General features: G+C 40.4%; 2 protein-coding genes across 6 annotated transcripts in view; both read left to right on the top strand.

Moving 5' to 3' along the window:
* Positions 1 to 9,467, top strand: part of LOC129763611 (cAMP-specific 3',5'-cyclic phosphodiesterase) — a 91,835-nt gene extending 82,368 nt beyond the window's left edge. For all 5 annotated transcript variants that reach the window (XM_055762855.1, XM_055762851.1, XM_055762852.1 and 2 more), the window contains one exon: positions 56 to 9,467. In XM_055762855.1, coding sequence (XP_055618830.1) covers positions 56 to 118 — 63 coding nt within the window. In that variant the 3' untranslated portion in view covers positions 119 to 9,467. The remainder of the gene's footprint in view (positions 1 to 55) is intronic.
* A 1,111-nt stretch (positions 9,468 to 10,578) lies between these two features.
* LOC129761361 (uncharacterized) lies at positions 10,579 to 13,309 on the top strand. Its single transcript, XM_055759080.1, has 2 exons — positions 10,579 to 10,729; positions 11,429 to 13,309. Exon 2 carries the CDS (start codon positions 11,429 to 11,431, stop codon positions 13,307 to 13,309), a length of 1,881 nt encoding a protein of 626 aa, XP_055615055.1. The 5' UTR covers positions 10,579 to 10,729.
* Positions 13,310 to 14,622: the final 1,313 nt, after the last annotated feature.

Here is a 14,622-nt window from a genome sequence, read left to right on the forward strand (position 1 = left end):
GTACGTTTTGCGTTTGCAAATGTTTTAGAAGAATGAGTAAATTATTGACTTTCAGATGACGCTCGAGGAGGAAAGCGCATCGGAGAACGATGAATCACACCGTGAGGAAAATCTCTAAGAAATTACACATCATCACACCCTTCCTACCGTATCACATGTATAAGCAACAATCTAATAGAAATTCAAACATATACTCATCGTAATCATGTATGCAAGTCAATATGCACATGCAAAATCGATAGCCAGTGAACAAACATTGTTGGAGGATTGATTCCCAAATGGTAACAAAATACAAGCAACAATAACGACACATACACATACAAACAATCACATACACGCGTGAGGGCAGGTTCCCTGCGTTTAATATTAATGAAAGATTTGTAATTCGTTGATAATTTATTCGTTGAGAAACACTTTATGGACAGAGAAGTTTTGTACGATAAGTTACTTTATTTTTTATACATCTGAGATATATATGTTGAAACCAAAAAACAAAGAAACACACCACATGAATGAATAGCGAAATTATATTCAAACCAAAAACCATAATTTTAATTGTAGTACTAAGTGTGAGAGCGTTAAATATTTCACAAAAAAAATCTGATCATCCCAAAAAAAATTAGAAGACTCTTTCTCCTACTACTCATTCTGTGTCATAGTTACCAAAAACCAAAACCTGTCGAATGGACAATTTTTTCGAATTATACGTTACGATTGAAACTTTTTTTTAATTTGTACTTGTGACTTACATGCTTCAGTTACGTGTATGTCATTCTGCAGAAGCAGAAGGGAGTGAAAAAATGAAACAGTCGAAATGCGGTTAAGCAACAGAAGAAACAATGACTACACATACACACACACAACTGATGATATTATACCATGAATGAAAAAGAACTATCCTAGCATATAAGTAGTTTTAAATAGAAGCAATATCATGCAAGAATTAAACTGAGAAAGGAAGACGTAAAACAATAGAAATAATTCATTCGCGTCCTTAGTTTTGGTTGCCCCTAACAATCTAGAGATGATTCGTGTTTCTCTTCACACCTCGATGAATTAGATGAGCGCATCTCGGTGCAATCATTTGGCGCGCGCGTGTATGAAATAAAATTGCAGATACGGCAGAGGCTACCACCCTACGAGAATGAAGTTTCATGAAGTTTGGCTTTATCAGAATCTTTTTTCTTTGGACCACGATTCAACACTTTCGTACGTTCATCATAATCGAAGCTAGATCTTCGTCGAATCATAGCGCAAATGGACCCTAGTTATACAACAACAACAACAACAACAACAACAACAAAAAAACACACACAAAAATAGCTATGGAATAGCAGCGTTAAAGTACAGAAACAAAGTCTGTTTTCGGAGTGACGAGAAATTTTTCAAGAAGCAAAATACACTGAAGGGATGAAAAACTTAAAACATAAACTAAGGGAGGAACACACACACACAGAGAACTTTCTGATTATGCTAATAATTAGTAAAACAAAATATCGATGTGTAACTAGTATTTGAGAGAGAAAGACGACGTGAGGTAACAAAATCCAACAACATGTGAAATTGTAACTAGAACTTCAAATGATAACGCCGAATTGTGTAGATAGTTTAGACTATTGACTAACACTGATTATTTAAATTTTTGTTTCTTAAACTACTGGAATGAAGGTACATTTGAGTCTCACCGGTGGGGGTTTCACGGGAATGAAGTTAGTGCGTGCTAGAATTAGCGGAATTGTGAGATGCGTCGCTGCTACCGCTCGAGACACCAAGTTGAGAGTTTTCAACGTTATTCTGAATAATCGTATCCATCCCAGACTTTCTAGAATTTCTGGAATAAGATTTTCTCCAAGGATTTTTTATTCATCCGAGAAATTGCTTCTTCTGAAGAGAAAATATTTCAATTTGAATGTGATGGACTAAATGTTAGATAATTTTTGACGAAAATCTCGATATTTTAATTTCACACTTTCCTTAAGAGTTTGTACATTCATACGCGATACCTTTCTGGTCATTTCTCTCCACATACACGCTGTTTTATATGTGTGAGTAATTTTCGTGTACTATATCAAAAAATCTAGCTCACCTGTAATACGAGGGCAGTCCGATAAGTACTTAGCTTACAAAAAAAACAAAAAAATTGGAAAAGTGGCGATTTATTTCCCAACAGAGTCTCCTTTGAGCTCGATACACTTGACCCAGCGATGCTGCAACTTCTTTAATCCATCTGGAAAATACGTTCTTTCGAGGTCTGCAAAGTAGTCCTCCGTGGCGGCGATGACCTCCTCATTCGACTCAAATTTCTACCCGGCGAGTGACTTTTTCAAGTTTGGAAACAAAAAAAAGTCGCACGGGGTCAAATATGGAGAATACGGTGGATGGGGCAACAGTTCGTAGTGCAATTCGACCAACTTGGCCGTGGCGACGGCGGAATGTCCATCTTTTCCATTTTTCTAAAATCCGCGGACACGCCCGCTTCCACACACGGTCAAAACAAAACTTTTCCGATTCGGCAGAAATTTTGACAGTAGCCGTTTACGAGAATGTAGTACACGATAAGTAATCTCTCTTGCGATACTGACACCATCGGGCGATGAGGCTAAGTACTTATCGGACCGCCCTCGTATATGTCAAACCACGTTGAACTCAAATCAATCGACATGGAAAAAGTAAAACATGAGAGAGTCCATTTGACGGGGAAGAATGAAATGAGACTGTCTAGTCGTGGAGTGAGATAGCAACTAAACGCCCGAATGACTGTTGAGTCATGTTGACGGAAAAACTGCTGGGAGAAGCAAACACTCATTTCCAATTGAATGCGAAGGTGCATTTCTTCATAGTCTCCTAGAAAACCTCAGTTTAATATGACTTTTCCGAGCTCTGCATACAACGCTCTGAGGCATTATTACTAAATGCCTGAGTGTGGCGTCTAATGAATCCGAGAACGGTATAAGCCTTAGCTGTAACTGTTGCAATATGCTTCGTAAATTTTAGTTTGTTGCAGAGCACTTTACTTAAATCTTTGACGGCTGCAACCCTTTCCACTTCGGTCGAACCCATCGTATTATTTAATAGTTCCTTCTCCGTTTTAGCCACGAAATTGTTGAAGTGGACCCTTCGCTTCAGGTTTGTCCAGGTATTCTCGATGAGACACCGCTCGGGGACGTTCGGAGGGTTGTCAGACTGTGGAACAACATCTATCTTCAAGCGGCTTATCTCATTCAGCGACTTCTTCGCGCAATGAACGAAGGCCAAGCCCGGTCGAAACAACACCTCCTAGTCTGGATGATATTTTTTACCGCATGTCCCGAACGGCTTTGACATTCCATTTTTGCTGTTTTTTTCGCTTCAACGGAGAAATTTCATTCTCTATCACTTTCAGCATTTGTTTCTGGGTCACAGTTTGACGGTATGCTAGGCCAAATTTTTATTCTATAGTGTCGATTGAGAAGTCAAGGGAAGGTATCACTTTTCCTAGATAGAAAATATATTCCCACCAGTCCACATGTAGTTTTTGCTCGGATAAAACTCTCATGTTGATCTGATTCATTGCACTGTTCGCTCCAAACTTGCGATAGTTCGAAAACAGCGTTCCAATGCATCGGTTCAAGATTTATATTGCGACAAACCGAATTCGTCCTCCATCTATTTGATAATAGAGACATGGATCGTATTATGAGCTTGTTAATCCAAAGCCTTGCAGCTATTTTCCAAGCATTTCGAATGACTTTTTTCCAGCATTTTGAATGACAGGGTGTACATAGATTTCACAATTGAATAAAGTCAAGACTGAGGGCAGAAAGAAAGAAAAAACGCGTGCAGTGTAAGTTACAGACAAACAAGTAGTGAATAGGAGGCGATCTGGCGTAGTGGTAACATCCATACCTCTCACGCAGAGATCACGAGTTCAATTCTCACTCCTGACATTCTTCCAAAAATGGAAGTAAAAGTGATGAAGCAGTCGAAATGTGTTGAAAGTCACTATAATAGAGAAAAAAATGGAGTGAATATTTTATTTGACAGAAGATCATGGGTTGTCTATATTGGATGGTCTTCAACACTCTTCCTAAAACCATTGAAATTTAAATCTCATTGCTTCGCGACATAAGTTTATCTTCGAGGGAGGTAATGGGTTGCTTAAAACGTTTAACGTTTTAAAATTTACGAGGATTGAAATCGTTGAAATCACGGAGGTAGTAAAAACAAGGAAAAATGCGCTGCTTTATTTCCAACTGCATGAGCGATTTTCATATTTCAGTTTCATATTTCAGTTCACATTTAACATGGAGTTTAAAGTTAGTCACTATTCGACTATATAACCGGTAAACAACAGTAATTGACAGAACCAAAATGTCAGTGATCCGCAGCAATATTGGGTACACTGACAATATGAGGGATTTGACGTTTTAGTCATACCCCTGGTTTATCAGTGCTGATATACTCCACCTTGATGTCACCTTTGTCGCTGCAATCACGATTGAAATGATGACGTATATGATTATTGGTCCTCGATTGATAGCCAACATTCTTCGCTACGGATATTGCACTCTGGTTACCGCAATGAATAACAATTGATTGATCCTCCTCGAACAATGATCTTTAACGCTTGCACCATATGGCTGCTTGCGCAGCTACCGATTAAGCCATATACTCGACTTCACAAGAGCATAAAGCAACGGTTTTTTTCGTTGGCAGCTCCACCTTGAGCGGTGAATACGTATCCGGTAGTTGATTTCCGGTCGTCGTGGTCAGACGCCCAGTCGGCGTCGGATCAATAATTGATTTCTTATCCTGCTGGTATACCAAGCGATGTTTGGATGTTCCTTTTAGGTAACGTAGCAAGTGCTTCACCGCATTCCAATGTCGCTAACCAGGGTTGGAATTGAATCGGCTGAGAACGTTCACCGCATAACAGATGTCCGGCCGCGTACGTTGAGCCAAGCACATAAGGCAGCCAACAGATTCCTCGTACGGAACATTTTTCATGCGTTCCACTTCTTGATTTGTTGAACACATTTCGTTCGTCGATTTCTCGCTTACGTTCATAGGTGAAATCACGGGTTTGCATGTGGACATTTTAAATCGATCCAGAATCGTTGTGATATAGGACTCCTCTGCCGTAATTTTGCAAAGGGACGCAAGCGCCAGAGGGAAGAATTTTCAGTACGAGACTTTTCGTAAAATTGCATGTATAATCAGCGTACATTACGAAAATCTGATCTGAGAAATGAGCATGTGAGAAAGTAAACAGCGTCAAGAAGCTTTATCGCTTGATACTTGAGGATAGAAGACATCATTACCATCAAAAGACATCAATTTTGGTAATCAACAATTAAATTGATAGTTACAATTACTTACTAATAATAGCTATTTAGTTACAATTTTTATGTGCAATATGTGATCGATCAAGGATAATTTTTTCCTTCGAGGTGAGTTTGATTTTATGAATTTGAATATTTGACGAGATTTATAAACAGAGCAAAGTACATTATTTGTAGTTCTGAAACAAATTGCTATTATAAATGCAGCACTGCATGGGGATGGACTGTTTTGGATTAAAATATTTGACATGACGAGCTTTTCGGAAAAGTGATTTTCATTATGCTAAACGTTCATTACGGAAGATGTTTTTATGTGAAATTTGCTGTCCCTGCTAATCCATTCTATGCTATCAGATCAGATAGAAAATCACTTTCTATCACAATTAAATCACGTCACACCATAGGGAAAATGGCGCTTGCGCCACATCACAGTGGAAATGGCGCTTGCGCCACTCCGTATTTAGGCTTTTACGGGGCCATTTTTTCACATTTCTGTAAAACTTCGCAGTTGTTTGAAAGCATTTGGAATTCTTCATCGATCTATAACAAAAAAAGGAAAATATCAATTTTGGCGCTTGCGTCACTTTGCGAGATTACGGCAGTCCTGGTCCAAAGTATCCGCTGCTTCGGTTCTGGTGATACGGATAACCGGAGCATATTTGACAGGTCCAATATCCTTCATCTTGTATTCTCGGTTCAGATTCGATTTGATTTCGTTCGTCCATCCCTTGCAATTACTGAAGATAAGTACGTTATCCACAAAGACTGCAATGAAGAGTATCTTATTGTCCTCGATCCTATAGCACACACAAGGGTCGTATGTGATACATTGAAGACCGACTTTCCGGAGGGCAACATCCAGTTGGATCACTTGGGTCTATACAAGGCCTTTTTCTCTTTATCTATTTAGCAAGGAGGTTGCTCCATGTATATCACCTCGGAGAGGTCTCCTTGAAGGAAAGCTGTTATGGCGTCCATCTGATCGATCTGTCATCAGATCATCCAAGATCGTATGTGGGGAATCCGCACCAGTGTCGGAACATCCATCTTGATTATTAATATACTTCCCTTGGGGTAGACACCCCCGTCGCAGAGCGTCAACCACTGTTGCGTATTGCCGCTAGCAGAAAAAAATAATTTTTTTAACTCCCGGGTTGCACGTAGATTGAAGTTCCGTTGATCCTTCCGCGACAATCTTCATGACACTCTGGTCGTCAGTGACGTCAACTGTGGGGTTCCTAGGGGGCAGACCGCTCCCAGGCACACGATTTTAGGGATGCAGGAAGAACCGAATTTGTATGAATAAATTGAATAATTTTTTGCCCTGACGCCCCCCTATTTTGCCCTGACGCTGAACTGATTCTTTTGCAGTAGAGTTTCTTGCTATGTGGCCATATTTTTTACAACAATTACACTGTGGACCTGTTCCTTTCGACTGTGTTGCCTTGGCGATCCTCTCTTGCTTGAATTTCGATTTTTCTTTAATAAAACTGTTGGCGCGATTCTCAGCGCCAAGGCAGTGAACTTTTTCCGTCATGAGAACGGTTTCCAGAGAATGGTTTCCACAGCAGTCCACTCAGCCCAATATCGATGTGCAAATGGGTTATCTTCGATGGCAAGAGTTCACTAATAAAGTCAAAACACGTGATACTTCCCTCCTAGTTGTCTATTCTTGATCGATGTTGTATGTATAACTCGTGAAAACTAAATGAACTAAATTGTTTTTCTTCTTCTTTGTTTTTAAGAGGCTTGAAACATTGCAGTTCATTCGTCTCTAAACTAAATTCCTTCCTTCCTTCCTTATTTGGTTTATAGAAACTTTAAATTTTTGCAGTTCATTCGTCTTTAACCCTGAGAAGGGCTCTTGTGGAAAGAAAACTACTCCATTACTCCTCCTTCACCTGTCTCAAGAAAGACAACCCTGTCCAGCTCGCCGCTCACCGGCAACGATGTTGCTCCGATGACCACCAAACGAGAAGTGAACTAAATTCGCAAATGGCACCTTGAGGTATGCGAGCAGGTGGAGCTAACGATACAATATTTTAATTGTTGAATCGGGCGCTCTGGAAAGAACTTTCCTTCCCTCAACTCTATTTCAAAGTCACTAATGAAAACCTCCTCCAAGAATGACGATAACTTTCTATCTATACTGAGACCGAACGAAGAAATTACCCATGAAAAAAGGAGTTCTGGTTCATGAGGTTTCTTTTCACCGGAACAAGCACCACTTCCTTGTCGACTGTCGACGAAGGAGGGCGAGGGGTACTCTGTAATGGCTTTCCATCGTGCGCTGAAAGCTTGAAACTTCCACGTGACGTGACTCTTGAAGATTTCAAAGAAGCAAACAAACACAATCGAGCAAGTGATTAGCCCTTAACCAACTTTCAATCACAATCGATACTTTGAAGCTTCTGTTGTCGCTTCTCAATTATTTGCCATTAAATTTAAAGTTCTAACATTTGTCCGGAGTTCAATGCATTCCATACTGTTCCAGTGTCACAATGCATTCTCGCATTATTCCGTAGAAAATCGGCTTTCCAACGTTCCATGATAATGAATCTATCGGTGATTTACAAATGTACCTCTCGTGTTATTTTATTCCAGCAGATAAATTCGAACATTTTGATTCCTTACATTAGTAGGACAATATAAGAAGGGAAACATGAAGCCATACGCAATTATACGAGGTTCTTTGAGAACAAGTTGTTAGAGAGCCAGGTGAGAGAACATATTAGATTTTACCGTTTTGGTGCTTGGTCTGGAGAATAATAACGGCGAGCCGCGCGAATACTTCTCATTGCGCTGGTTGGCTTAGCGAACACTCCGAAATTGGTTTGATCAGCGGCGTGAGATGCAAACGCTTCCTCAACAAGCACATTTCGCTCGGAGAGCTGCCCAAAGTTCATCAAAATTTTGCGCAATAAAGTGCCTCTTTAACATAATCAAGAATATTAAACGTAGTAGAGTAATAAGACAAGTTTATAGAATGAACAAACAAACAAAAACAAAAAAAATCAGTAATAAAATATTCAAAACGCTTTACATGTTAGTCGTATTGAACTCGTGTACTTCGGATAGGGTATAAGGAACATCATATTTGCTACTCGAACACCAAGCTTTCATTTGTCTTGACTTTTGTATCTTTCTTTCGTGTTCCAAAAACGTATCCACAGAATCTGAAAGCTGAAGTGATGTGTTGTAGATGATTTACAGAATGATGATCGATCAGATTATGAAACATTGCTGTTGCCTTCCGGCGTAAATCATTTTCAGGTATTATGCGAACAAATTGGAAATTTAAATTTAAGCTAATGCGGAAACTTACTTAAAACTGTCTCCGTAGCGTAAGTGAACTTTCCTAGATAATTTCATCTAAACTAATTTTAACATCCATCAACACACATTAACAGCAAATCCATAAGTTTTCTCATGATCTAATGTTGACCGAGAAAATTATCGGCCAATATCTCGAGTCATAAGGATTGCCGACTTTAATTATTAGTCAATCATTTCTCTGTGTTAGACACCTTCAGCGATTCCAACTTCAATCTTCCGGACAATCCCAGGGTGATTTACTGAATTAAATCGCTTACATTCACTCATATCATTGGGTTCCATGGTCAATGGTCGGTGCTTTCAAATTTAGCGACGGTGCGTCTTCCTTAGATTATGATTCAGTGGGATGACGAGGTCGATGATGATGAATTGTTATACCAATGAGTACTGTTTTTGTTACATTTTTAGATCATTTCCAAAAATGTAGGTACTTCACATTTGATTTTTACAGCAGAAAAAAACATATTCGATATCGCCGCTTATGAGCGCATTGTAAATAGAATAGTAATGTATTGAATTTCTGAATATTTCAGATCTAATCAGTCATGCGGAAAAAGAGCACTAGTAATATGAAAGCAAACGAAAATTCCACTTATCAGAAAATTGTGGTTTTATTTCACTCATTATCGCAACAACGGAGTTGTGTAAAAACCTTTGAGTTGATGATTTTCATCATCTATTATTAGCTTCTCTACACAAATATGACTGTTTCACTTGGTTAGTGAACGAACTTCTGGTAGTCTCATCCCGACAAATGGCTTGCGGAGGGTAACCTTTTCTCTCCTATCCGAGATACCCAAATATTGTTTTTCTCCAAAAAACAAACAAATCGAATGTACAGGGAAAATAGTTATCGTATCTATATAAAAAAAACCAATCGTTCGCCGTAATTATTCTCCAGACCGAGACACCGAGACTCTTATCAAGCAAATAAATGAGGAAATTGTGAAAACAATACACATACATATGTATTTTTTAGGCGCTGGTCGTCGTTATATGCAATGTTTTACAAAGGAATTTATTTAAGTTTTGTCAATTTGTTGAATAACGACGCTTCGAGAAGTATGAACAATCATTAAACTGGTTTTGAACCGATTCATTTAGGGAAGTAAACACAAAAAAAAACAAGAAAGAAAACGAATTGCAGTTTGCGAACATCCTTTCCTACAAACGAACAAACAAACAAACAAAAACGGAGCGCTTCTGATCAAACAAAAAAGTATTAGAATAAAATGTGGAACTGGTGTTCACTGTATTCAGTTGGTTACTGAACACTGATTTAAAAAAAAAGCGTACTTTTGACGACAATTTTGGTTTTCTTATGGATTGTTTGCCTAGTCTTATTCAACAGCTGAATTTTACAAGCGAAACAAAACATTACAAAGCAGTTTTGACAAAGGTAAAATGTGTATTGAAGAATGGGTTTACTTATTGTTAAAATAAATATGTGTTAAAACTATACAATAATCGAACTTTTACTTTATCACAGACCTTTTACTTTATCACAGACCATGATGGAAGTGGTAGAGAGCTCAAAGAAAGGTTTCGTGATCGCCAAAATCAATGGAATCTTCATGTGTAGTTGGTGAGCAACCCCAAGACGGTCAGCAGAGCTGTTTCACCAGCCCCGATGAACCTTGACCTTGAAATCGGCGATCCTTGCATTCCCCGACATGTTCAAGATTGTAGTATATAGCACCTTTATGTTTACAGACTTTGAGTTTAGGGCCACCATGTTTATAACAAACCTGGCGCTGAAAACGGGAGCTGTCAGTGAGAGATAGGCTGATGTCACATTAGGCGGATTCGCCGCCGCGGATTCCGCGAGTAAAACCGCAGCGGATGATCTACAGTGTATTGTACATGAGCCATGTCACACAGAGCGGGGCGGTTTTCAAATGGAGAAAATAACCGTCGCGATATCCGCAGCGGCGAATCCGCCTAATGTGACATCAGCCATAGTAGCAACGGGATTGATGTGACGGATACGAGCGAAAGAGGAAGCAGTCATCACAATCTGGCGACGAGGATTTTGGATTACAACCCGAAGTGCAACAAATTTAATAAAAACGGTAGGAAACGATGTGTTTTACCAGCGAATGAATAATAAAAAAAATATTATGTGAATTGCGAGTTTGTACTAGATCAAGGAAATTAGATGTGAACAAACAAAATGTGAATATTGAGTTTTCAGTTAGTTAGTTTTAAAAAGCGGTGAAAAAAATTGGAGTCTTGTTGCATGTAACTGTACATTTCTTGCGATAGAAATGAAAATGGAGAGAAAAATGGTTGTATGGCGGAAATCGTATGGATTTCTCCGGAATGGTAGAAATGTGGAGGATTTCTACTGATGTGGCAGAAATTTAGCGAATTTCCCCGGAGTAGCGGAAATCAGAATTTCTCCCGGTATGGTGGCAATTTCGATAATTTCGCAGGAGTGGCGGAAATCTGAAGGATTTCTCCCGGTATGGCGGAAGTTTAGTGAATTTCCCTAGTGGCGGAAATCAGAAGGATTTCTACTGATGTGGCGGAAATTTAGTGAATTCCCCAGGAGTGGCGGAAATCTGGAGGATTTCTCCCAGTATGGCGGAATTTAAGTGAATTTCCTCAGAGTAAGAGTAAAAATTGACAAGAAGAGGAAAGAAAGCGTAGAAGACGGTGATGTTTTCTTAGAAATGTTCACATAAATGGTTGGACACTGTAAAATATCTGGTTTTTTGCATTTAGCAGATAGAAATATAGAAGTGTTATTTTTCCATTTTGATTTTCAGATGCAAGATTCACGACCAGTTCCACCATTTCGGTGTGATCAAATCGAAACCGGTAAGCTCTCCAAGGAATGGAAGATACGGAAGGAAGGACTGGAATGCTATTTTGCAGCATACGATATTACCGACCAGTATGCAAAAAGAGCAAAGCTTCTACACTTGGGTGGACCGGCACAACAAGTCGTTTTCAAGAACCTGAAGGATTACGATCATGTGCCTATAGTAACAGTAGATCCAAGGTGGTACGACTGTGCGATCGAAAAACTTGATGAATTTTTCGAACCCCGCCATCAGAGTACATCGGGACGCCGTAAGATTCGTTTAATGAAACAAAAGACAGGGGAACGCTTCGCTGACTACATGATCAGGCTGAAACAGCAGGTTTCACAATGCGGGTTTGAGAAGTATGGTGTAGAAGTAAGCTCCATACTGAGTGACATTTATTTGACTGATGCGGTGGTTGAAGGGTGTATCTCAAACGAAGTTCGCAGAAGAATCCTGTTGAAGGACCTGTTTTTTTCTGAAATCGAAGCGTTAGGAATCGTGCAGGAGGGTGTAGATCAGCAAATAGATGAGATTGCGGTCGGTCACCCACCGGAGAAGATTTTCAAAATCGAGCAACCAGGACGTTTCAAAGGAAAATTCGTTTCAAGCACTGCGATAGCAATAGGAAAATCCGGCTTCAACTGTGGCAGGACTGGACATATTGTATCTCCTACTTGTCCTGATCGCGGGAAGCAATGCCGTAATTGCAAGAGCTATGGACATTTTGAACGTTTATGTCGTAAAGCTAAGCTATCGGTAGGCGTAGACACTAGAAAAGTTGTGAGAGCGGTAGAAGAAAAATCTATTGAAACAGATACCACGAAAATCAATCCAGAGAAGAATGACGCGAAGGTGTATTATGCCTTCTATTCGGGAAACGAATCGAATGTTGTTATGTGCGTGGTTGGCGGTGTTTCTTTGGAAATGCTGGTTGACTCTGCTGTGGATGCTAATTTAATTAGCGGTATGATATGGCAGAAGCTTAAGGGCGAGCAGGTAAAGGTATGTTCTTCGACGAAGGGTAGCAAACGGATCTTACGTGCTTATGGAAGCTCAGAGCCACTCGTGATTCTTGAATCATTCGTTGCGTATATTGCGATTGTTGACAAACGCATTCAAGCGGAGTTCTTCGTTGTTGAAGGAGGGCAACGTTGCTTGCTGGGCGACAAGACGGCAAAACAGCTGGGAGTGCTAAAGGTCGGAATAAATATGAACAACGTTGAAGTGTACCCTTTCCCGAAGATAAATGGCATTAGCGCGAAGATTCGGATTGACTCGGAAGCAGTTCCTGTTTATCAACCAACGCGTCGGATTCCCGTACCACTGGATGAAGCAGTCGATAGGAAGCTGGATGAGATGCTGAAGCGAGATATCATCGAGATTAAAACGGGACCTACAACCTGGGTGTCGCCACTGGTTGTAGTTGAGAAATCAAATGGCGAGCCTCGATTATGCCTAGATTTGCGGAGGGTTAATGAGGCTGTGTTGCGAGAACACCACCCTATGCCATCAGTTGACGATTATTTGGCAAAGCTAGGCCGCGGGCGAATGTGGAGCAAGCTCGATATTAGAGAAGCCTTTCTGCAGATAGAGTTAGCAGAGGAGCCAGAACCTCCGGAGCCGTTACAGCGGAGTCAGCTACCTAGTTCTCCATGGCATACGATAGCTTTGGATTTCTTCGGTCCTTTACCGGAAGGACAACACCTGATGATAGTGGTGGACTATTATAGTCGGTTTCTCGAGGTTTGTGAAATGGAAACCATAACGGCACGCGACGTCATCAGAGAACTGTCCATTATGTTCAGTCGATACGGAATTCCATGTTTTGAAGGCAGATAATGCAACGCAATTAAATAGTGAGTGTGTTGAATTCAAGGAATTCTGTGATGCAAACGATGTCAGACTTATGAACACTATCCCCTACTGGCCACAATCGAACGGAGAGGTTGAGCGCCAGAAAAAGGCAAACAGTACGCAGATCAAAGGCGTGGAGCAAACGAAAGTGTTCTAAAAGAGGGTGACCATGTACTAGCTAAAAGAATGCGTAGATCTAACAAACTTGATGCGGACTTCACGAATGAAAAATTTGCTATTTGTCGGAAGAAAGGAACGGACACTGTAATACGATCAAGGAACACTGGCAAGCAATATAGAAGGAGCTCAGCTCATCTAAAAAAGATCAGCGATCAACAGGGCTCGTCCGATGGCAATGAATCAGACTGTTCTTTAGATCAGTCGAAAGAGACAAACTCGGATCCTCTCGAAGAACCTAACACTTATCAACCGCTATCTGACTTGTCATCTAGTCTTGCTAAACGAATTCGACTATAACCATCAAAGTACCTTGACTATGTACCACACTAGAACAATACCTCATCTCAAAATGCTATCGACATTATAATAATAAAAGTATTATATAACAAGCTGAAGCTTCATTTGTTTATCCTAAGAGGGGGGTTGTAGTATATAGCACCTTTATGTTTACAGACTTTGAGTTTAGGGCCACCATGTTTATAACAAACCTGGCGTTGAAAACGGGAGCTGTCAGTGAGAGATAGTAGCAACGGGATTGATGTGACGGACACGAGCAAAAGAGGAAACAGTCATCACAAAGATGGTGCTGCAGAAATGCCTGGATGACGGTCATTTCCCTGCGAAATGGAAGATCCAAAAGTTGGTGCTGCCTTCGAAACCAGGTAAGCCACCTGGAGATCTAGCATCGTATAGACCTGTTTGTTTGTTGGACACTTTAGGAAAGCTCTTGGAGAGGGTTATTCTCGACAGACTTATGATATGCACGGAGGGTGATCAAGGATTGTCGAAAATGCAGTTCAGGTTCCGGAAAGGAAAATCGACCGTGGACGCTATTCGGACAGTTCTCGAGAAAGCTCAGGTCTCGCTTGAATAAAAACGAAGAAGTGATCGTTACTGTGCGAAGCTTTTCATCGACGTGAAGAACGCCCTCAATAGTGCCAGCTGGGAGGCCATCGCCGAGGCGCTACACAGATTGAAGGTCCCTGGCTACCTGTACAGAATACTGAGGAGCAATTTCCAGAATTGGATCCTGCTATACAACACAGACAGGGGACAGTTACTGAAGAACATCTCGACGGGAGTTCCACAATGTTCCATCCTAAGTCCAACGCTTTGTA

This window comes from Toxorhynchites rutilus, chromosome 1 (genome assembly GCF_029784135.1).
Source record: "Toxorhynchites rutilus septentrionalis strain SRP chromosome 1, ASM2978413v1, whole genome shotgun sequence".
Taxonomy (NCBI): Eukaryota; Metazoa; Arthropoda; class Insecta; order Diptera; family Culicidae; genus Toxorhynchites; species Toxorhynchites rutilus.